Source organism: Prinia subflava, chromosome 9, assembly GCF_021018805.1.
Source record: "Prinia subflava isolate CZ2003 ecotype Zambia chromosome 9, Cam_Psub_1.2, whole genome shotgun sequence".
NCBI classification, from domain to species: domain Eukaryota; kingdom Metazoa; phylum Chordata; class Aves; order Passeriformes; family Cisticolidae; genus Prinia; species Prinia subflava.
Window position 1 is genome coordinate 4,048,968 of NC_086255.1, and position 8,258 is coordinate 4,057,225.

General features: G+C 58.2%; 1 protein-coding gene across 1 annotated transcript; it reads right to left on the bottom strand.

The window, feature by feature from the left end:
- Nucleotides 1–3,183: 3,183 nt before the first annotated feature.
- HMX3 (H6 family homeobox 3) lies at nucleotides 3,184–5,147 on the bottom strand. The gene is made up of 2 exons (XM_063406445.1): nucleotides 4,717–5,147; nucleotides 3,184–4,500 (listed from the first exon to the last, which is right to left on the bottom strand). Exons 1-2 carry the CDS (start codon nucleotides 5,030–5,032, stop codon nucleotides 3,893–3,895), a joined length of 924 nt encoding a protein of 307 aa, XP_063262515.1. The 5' UTR covers nucleotides 5,033–5,147; the 3' UTR covers nucleotides 3,184–3,892.
- Nucleotides 5,148–8,258: the final 3,111 nt, after the last annotated feature.

Here is an 8,258-nt window from a genome sequence, read left to right on the forward strand (position 1 = left end):
CACTTGCAGCATATTTGGGGGGGGAAAAAAAAAACCAAAAAAAACAACCTACAAAAACCTGAAACCCAAACCCACAGGGTTTTCCACCACTGTTTTAAAGCGGGATTATTCCCTCGGAGCGGCTCCGTGTGTCCCCACCTCTGCCACGCGTTCTGCACGTCGCAGACACTGACAGCGGAACCAAACACTTCCCACCGACCTGTGCCAGAAAATTTGAAAATATTCGGCTGAAAACAACAAAAAAAATCAGTAATAATTAGGATAAAAAATACCAACCTCCCAACGTGGGTCGCCCGGAGCGTGCGGCTGCTGGAGGGGCCGAACGGCTCCGAGCCCCCCGTTCCCTACTCCAGCCCTCCCGAAGGCAAAACTCTTCTGAATCCCGAATCTGGTGGCCGGGAAGTTTATATCTTTCCCCCCGCTGTTTGCTATACACAGCAACCCCCTATTTACTACCAAATAAAAGAAATACATGTGTGTTTCGACCACAAACAGGCGAGCTAGTTCTGTTCAGCCCGGCTCAAAACAGTGGCCGAGAAGAGCCGCGCTATCTCTCGAATTGCAAACAAAGGCAGAGATTTGCCGAGCGGGCTTGCGGCAATAAACACGAGTGGTCGCGGAGTTGCCGACAGCCGAGAGGATCGAGGCAACTTTCTCTGAATCGCACCCACCTCCCCGACAGACAGATTTTGTTTCTGTAAAGATGATTTTCTCTCCACCGCTCAGAGCTATTGCTTTCACTCCATCCCAGAGTGATGTGGGATCTCCAGAAATTTTAAGCAGGGCCAAAGGTGCGGGAGGAGGGGTCGGGGGTCCCTTGGCAGCCTGTCCCGCTCCTGTCCCGCTCCAGGCCGGCGCCCCCCGCCCGGGCGCGGCGCAGCGGGGAGCGCCGGCGCTGCCGGAGCCCTCGCTCGGTGCTGTCTCCCTCGAAGGGAGAAACGGAACCCTTCGCTTCGCGTTTCGCTGGATCATTCAGGGATAGGATGGAGTCAGGGGACACTTCCTGAAGGCTTGAGAAAAGCCTGAGCGCCAGGCTCGGCTCGCTGCGGGTGCGGGCGGGAAGGAGCATCCCGCTCCGAGCGATCCCTGCCGGGCGGGCTGCGGGACAGCTCCGGCTGCGGGAGCGGGGCTGCTCGGGGGGCAGCGAGCCGGGCTCGCAGGCCCTGGGCCCAATTTCACCGCCAGGTTCCACAGCATCTGCCTGCTGTCGATCCCGCGGTGTGCGAGGGCAGCGGGAGGCAGAAGAGCTGGGATCTGCTTAGATTGCTTGGTTTCTCTTTTTCCTTTATATATATTTTTTTCTCTCCTTAATTAAAAAAAACATCCTGCCCAGCCCCACCAAGATGATCATTCCCCTGGGAAATGCCGCTGGCAGTCCCGGGACGGGCACGGGGAGCCGCTGCCCGCTGCCCGCACCCGCGCAAAGGCCGCGCTGCGGGGCCGGAGCCGCGCTGGCGCCCATCGCCTCCTTCCTCCGCTGGGGAAGGGCCAGGAGGGTCCAGAATCGTTTTCTGAGCACTGACCAGAAATAAATGAGCTTTTTTTCCTTGCCGTTTGATAACATCGTGCTGCCGCGCTGTAAAATGGAAAGACGTATTTACTATGACAACAATATTTTTAATGGGTTGCAAGCGACTTGTACCAAAGTTGGTACTGCAAACAGCAAAGGCATCGCTCTGTTTGTAGGCGACACAGCCAGCACCGTATTTTGACCCCAAAACTCTGTTTATTTTTCATTTACGACCCATTGCCAGGGTTTTTATCCCAAACGAAAAGAAAACGAGGGATTATCTTTTCGCAACGCTGAGTTTTATTTTGATTTCTTTGGCCCCAAATCCTGCCCTCGGCGCTATCAACACGTCGATTCGGGCCAATCTGGGGGAAGCGGAGAGCGATCCTATCTCGGAATGACCCTGCCGGGGGTTTTAACACGCGTGGCGGCCCCGGCCGTGGGCAGAGGGGCTGGGCAGCCCCCGGCGGAGGGGGCGAGGGGAAGGCAGGGGCAGCCCCGGGGGGGCGCGGAGGAACGGGCGGCAGAAGTTCAGGGGAAGCCCTCGGGGAGGGGAGGCGGCGCTCCCGTGGGAAGGAAGGGACCCCCCCCCCGCTGCCCCCGCGCGGTCCCGGGGGCTCTCCGGAGGCTGCGAGCCCTCGCTCGGGGTAACCGGGGCGCCGTGACTCCGCCGGGGCTGCCCAAAACCCCGCTCTGCCCATCCCTTCCCGGCCGAGGGAGCCTCCGGATCCCCGCTCCGAGGAGCCCCGGCAGGATCGGCTCCGTGTCCCGGCCCGCAGCCCCGGCGCGCACAGACAACCCTTGCGTTATTTGTTCATTGTTATTATTATTATTATTTTTTTCATGTTTTGTTGTTGTTTATTTATTTTTTTTCCGCCCGAAACCACACTTTAAAAATGATAAGGAACGGGTTTTATTGATTTTCTTTTTCCACCACAACATTAAGTTTATAACAATATAGGCTGTTTTAAAAATAGGACCGATCCCTAACAGAAAGCGAGAGGGCAGAGGGTACAACCGAAAGGGGAAAAGAAAATTTAAAATCAAACAAAGAAAAGAAACCAACCAACCCAAAGCCTTGGGAAGACAGCAAACAATTGTCAGACAACAGGTGAGCAGACACTAAGACAGAGAGAGACTAGAGGTGTCCACTCCTCACTTGATTTCTGCCTATTAAAATCCACATACTCAATGGACTTTAGAAGAAAACTGTACATCATATCAAATAAATTAAAATTACCCTAAAGTTGATTGTCCTTCACTTAAAGCGCCCAGCTCACCGAATCTCCCTTATTTATTCGCATAAGCCGGGCTGATGCTAATTCCCATGCCCTGCTCCTCTCTTCTCACTTTCCTTCGCTTTTAATTCTTTTTTATTTTATTTTGCACAACATGAAGAAACGCAGTTTTACAATGCTAAAAACCCTTTCCTCACCATTCAAATAAAAGCAGTGCTTTAAGAATCGTCGTACAATATTGCACAGTTCAAAAGTACAATAATATTATTAATAATAATAATAATTAGTATTACAAAAGAAAGCAAAAGGGTACAGATTTTTTTTCCCCCCAGATACCGAAATAACTTTACAAGGAAAAAAACCCGAAACAACCCGACAACTAGGAAAACAAGAATTATAAACAAGAATTAAAAATGTCTAAGTAAACGATAATAAATAAGGGTCACTCAAAGCGTGCGAGTGTATTTAACCGTTCACTTTGAGGCTGTATTTCTTGCTCGTGAAAGTCTCACGACAGAAACCGAAAGGTACAAAACGTGGGCAAGCAAAGAGGCAAAGGTCTGCTTAAATGAAAAGCCGTGGTCGATGAAGTTTCAGTCACGACAGGATCAGGAGCCTGAACAATTGTTTGGAGGCAGAAGGAGAGGTCCGAAAGGAATTCAGCTTCCCATTAGCGTTTGGCAAATCTCGAGGAGTGGCCTGGGACCATTCATTTATTTTATTACTATCCTTTCCCACCCCCCTTTTTTTTTTTCTTTTTTCTTTTTTTTTTTTTCCTTTTTTCTTTCTTTTTTTCTTTTAATTTTTTTTTACAAAAATAAAACTAAAGCCACAGAGAGACCATCGCGGTTTTCATCCACGTTTACAAAAGGTGTGACAGCTCCAGGGTTCTCTACAAGCCCCGCGCTTTCATTTTCCTCGTTTTCGTTTCCCTCCCTCCCCACAATTTTTTCCTTTTATTCATTTCTTTTTTGATTTTTCCCCCTAAATTTCCGCGACTTTCCTCCTCCCACCGCGCTCCGCGGGTCCCCCCAGCCCCGCATGGTGTCCCCGCAGAGCCGGCCGGCCGAGGGGCTGCAGTACTTACAGGCGGGCCGGTGGCTTGCGCGCCTCTCCGCGCCCCTCCGCGCCGCGGCGGCCGGGCTCACACGGGCCGCAGGAGCGGCACGGAGGTCACCACGGGGTGGGAGTAGTAGACGGGTTGAGGGAAGGTGAGCAGGGGCTGCGTGCCGGGGGCTCCGCCGCCCCCCGCGCCCCCCTCCGCGCCCGAGTTCTCGTGGTAGAGGATGGGGACGCGGACGATGCGCTGCGCCGCGGCGTGGCTCAGGTTGGCCGCCTCCAGCTCGGCCGCCAGCTGCCGCTTCCACTTGTTGCGGCGGTTCTGGAACCAAATCTTCACCTGGGTCTCTGTCAGGTGCAGCGAGGCGGCCAGGCCGGCGCGCTCCGAGCTGCTCAGGTAGCGCTTCATGTCGAAGGTGGACTCCAGCTGGAAGACCTGCGAGCGGCTGAACACCGTGCGCGTCTTCTTCTTGCGGCACGGCTTCTTCTCGGGGCTCTCCTCCCGCTTCTTCCAGTCCTCCGCGCCGCCCTCCTTCTTGGCCTCCTCCGAGTCGCTCTCCTCCAGGACGATCTCGTCGGGGCTCTTGGAGTCCAGCTCCTTCTGCTCCCCCTCCGCCTTCAGCAGCGGCTCCGGGGAGTCCCGGTCGGTGCCCGAGGCGGGGGACGAGTCCCTCAGCAGGGATTTCTCTGCGGCTGCATAGGAAGGAGGAAGCGGGGCATGAAGGGGGGACACGAGGGACACAAAGAGACCCCCTCGCCACCCCCGGGCCCCGCGTCCCGTCAGGGGGAACGGGACGAGCCGGCTGCACCCCCCGCCCCGCCGCCCCCGGCCCGCACGGCCGCGCCCCGCCGGGGAGGGAAGGAGGGAGGGAGGGAAGGAGGGAGCGATGGAAGTTTCGGGAGCGGTACCTTCCGTGCGGGGCAGGTGCGCTCCGGCCGGCGTCAGGGCGTAGGGGTACCACCAGGTCTGGGCGCGCTCCAGGCAGTGGGCGCTCAGGGCGAAGCGCGGCGCCGGGATCTCGAAGCGGGGGAAGGCGAGGTCTCCCACCTGCGAGAGGGCGAAGCCGGCGCCGTCCACCGCCGCCTTGCCCGAGGGGGCGAACAGCGCCCGCGGCTGCTTGGGGGGCGCCTTGGGGGGGCCGCCGTTGAGCAGGTTCTTGATGTAGAAGGACTCCTTGGGGGGCGGCGGAGGGGCGCTGGGTGGCTCCTGCCCGGTCTCCGGCATCCTCCGCTGCCCGCCCGGCTCCTGGCCGCCGCTGGCCCCGCAGCCCGCGCCCGGCGCGCAGGTGGCGGCTCCCGGCGGCGCGGGGGACAGGCGCGGCGGGGCGGCGTGGGAGCGCGGCGGCGGGGCCGGCCGGGGGCCCCTCGCATGGGGGGGCGGCAGGGCGGGGGGCCGGGGGGACCCGCGCAGCCCGCGGCACCGGGGGGCTGCTGCGGGCAGGCGGAGAGCCGGGGTCGTCGCTGCCGCCGCCGCCGCCTCCCGCCGCCGCTGCTGCTGCGTCAACCTGACGCCGGATGCTAATGATGAAATCAAAATGTCATCCCCGTTCCGCGCGGGGAGCACGCCGCGATTGGGCACGCACAAAGGCGAATGGGATCAGGCGGGAGGAGAGGGCTCCGCGCAGCCCCTGCCCGCAGCCGCCGCGGCCCCGGCCCCCCCGCCCGCGCCGCCGTGCCCGGAGGCGGCGACCGCCCGCCCGCTCCCGGCGTTTCCAGAGTCCAATTAGGCAGCGAGCGGGGCCGGGCCGGCGGCACAAAGGGAGCGGCTCGGCGGAGCGCGGCGGGAGCGGCGGCGGGCGAATGGCACGGGCCGCGCCGCTCCTGCCTCAAAACCGCCCCCGCCCCGCCGCGCCGCCCCCAGCCCCCGCCCCGCGCCGCCGGGAACAAAAGCCGCCGGCGGCCGAGGGGGGGGGAGCGGGTCGGGCCGGGCCCCGCCGGGATACCGGGCACCGGGACGGGCTCTCGCTGCCCTCCGCCGGGGCAGAAACGACTTCAGCGGACGGCTGCGGGGCGGGGGCTGCGAGCGGCGGGAGAGCGCTCCCCCGACGGCGCCGCCGCGCCTCGGGCAGCCCTGCCGCGTCCTCGGTGCCCGGGGCCGGCGGGACACGTCGAGCCCGCGGCGGACGGGCGACAACGGGCACGGCCCGGGCCCGCCGCTCTTGGGACCAGGGCACAGGGCACTCCCGGGATTCGTTCCTGCCCTGCTCCCGGGCTTCGAGCTCCGGGCGCTCCCGGGGCTCGGGCACGGGGCGCTCCCGGAATCCACCCCTGCCGCTCTCGGAATGCGAGCACGGTGCTTCTAGGATCCATCCCTGCCGCTCTTCGTGTTCGCACGGGCTAATCCCGAGATTCATCCCAGCCATTCCCGGGATCCATCCCTGCCCCGTTCCCGGTTCCATCCTCGTTGTTCCGGGGTGCCATTCCTGTTCCGTTCCCAGCTCCATCCCTGTTCCGTTCTCGGTTCCATCCCTGCCCCGTTCCCAGATTCATCCCTGCCCCATTCCTTGTTCCGTCCCTGCTCCGTTCCCAGATCTATCCCCACTGTTCCCGTTTCCATCCCTGCCCCGTTCCCGTTTCCATCCCTGCCCCGTTGCCATTTTCATCCCTGCCCCGGTCCCGCTTCTGTCCCTGCCCCGTTCCCGGTCCCATTCCCGGTGTTCCCGGTCCCGTCCCTGTCCCGTTCCCGTTCCCATTCTCGCTGTTCCCGTTCCCATTCCCGCTGTTCCCGGTCCGGTCCCCGCCGCTCCCGGGGCCCGGGCGCAGGGCGCCCCCTGGCGGGCGGCGGGAGCGCCCCGCGTTCCCCGCACCGCCCGCACATCCCGGGACACCGGGATCCCGGGACACCGGGAAGCGGCGGTTCCCTGGAGCCATTGAACCGCGACGGCAGCCCCGGTAGGGCGGCAATACCGAGTACGGCCCGCCGGTACCCGCTCCAGGCGCGGCGGGGCCGAGGGAAGCTGTGGCTCCCGTTTTAGGAAGTGAAAAATAGGGAAGGGAAGGGAAGGGAAGGGAAGGGAAGGGAAGGGAAGGGAAGGGAAGGGAGGAAGGAAGGAAGGAAGGAAGGAAGGAAGGAAGGAAGGAAGGAAGGAAGGAAGGAAGGAAGGAAGGAAGGAAGGAAGGAAGGAAGGAAGGAAGGAAGGAAGGAAGGAAGGAAGGAAGGAAGGAAGGAAGGAAGGAAGGAAGGAAGGAAGGAAGGAAGGAAGGAAGGAAGGAAGGAAGGAAGGAAGGAAGGAAGGAAGGAAGGAAGGAAGGAAGGAAGGAAGGAAGGAAGGAAGGAAGGAAGGAAGGAAGGAAGGGAAGGAAGGAAAGGGAGGGAAGGAAATGGAGGGAAGGAACGGGAGGGAAGGGAAGGAAGGAAGGGAAGGGAAGGAAGGGAAGGAAGGAGCCACTCAGTTCTGGCATCCTTCTAAACATCTGGAGTACCTTTCACCATGCACTGCAAAAATCTGCCCTGGCACATGCAGAGCTCTGGACTCGGACATGCTCACATGAGAACAGGGGACAACAATCTCTGCTTCTAAACGTTTTAATGCTTTGATCAAATCTACCTGGTTTTTCTTGCTATTTCGTTTTAAACACACCCACTTGGCAATTTGATGCAAGACGTTTTTTATCTGAATCAAACTGCCCAGGAGTTTTTCTTCCTCCTGAACATTTGGGGTTATAAAAAGAGGGGAAATTTATGTAGAGCCAGTCACACAACATTTTTGGCTGCAACAGACGTGGTATTTCATGTACCTTCCACACATCTTGGGGATAGGGTCTCAGCAATTAAAATTTGCAAAAATATTATTTTATTGACAACTGTTTCTCGTTCCTGCTCTCGTTAACAACTTAAAGCACCTGGCAAAATAAAGGTCATTGGTAATTTTTCAAAGAAATGCTGTTTCTCTGGGAATATCCCTCAACTCCAGGGTAAAATGTGCAGAGGAAAAAAACCCAGACAGACAGAAAATAGTTTCTATTCAGGAAACAGCCTATAGCCACCTAACTCAGGCTCCTGACAGAGACCTGGGCTAAAGCTCTGTGCTAAGTGTCTGCAGCTCTTACATGAAAAGCCAAGGGTGAAAAGTTCTTATAGAAGACCCCAGTGCATTTTTCCATCTCAGTGAAGATTTTATTTAGATATGAGTCACCAAAATAATTCTGTACCGAAACTCCCACCCTTTTCCATCCATCTTTCACTGCTTCGGCAATTATGAAGTCCTAATCCCTTTGGAGTCCCTCAGGGCAAACAACTCACGGTAGAAAGCCAAGCAGGGACAAAAAAACCCAGCCTCTGGAAATGTTAAAAGGAATTCCCACTTTGCAATTCTTTACTACAAAACAAACAAACAAACAAACCCCTGCAGTGTTCTAAAAGAGCATTTCTCTGTCTGTATTATTTAAGGTCCATAGATTTCTTGCTTATTTATGTGTTTTATTCATGCCCCCTCCCCAGCAATATTTGG

Bases quoted from the DNA above. Each gene is read 5' to 3' on its own strand.
- HMX3 (XM_063406445.1), bottom strand. From the start codon at position 5,032: ATGCCGGAGACCGGGCAGGAGCCACCCAGCGCCCCTCCGCCGCCCCCC. The intron at 4,501-4,716 runs GTACCGCTCCCG...CTTCCTATGCAG, and splicing joins GCACCTGCCCCGCACGGAAG to CCGCAGAGAAATCCCTGCTG.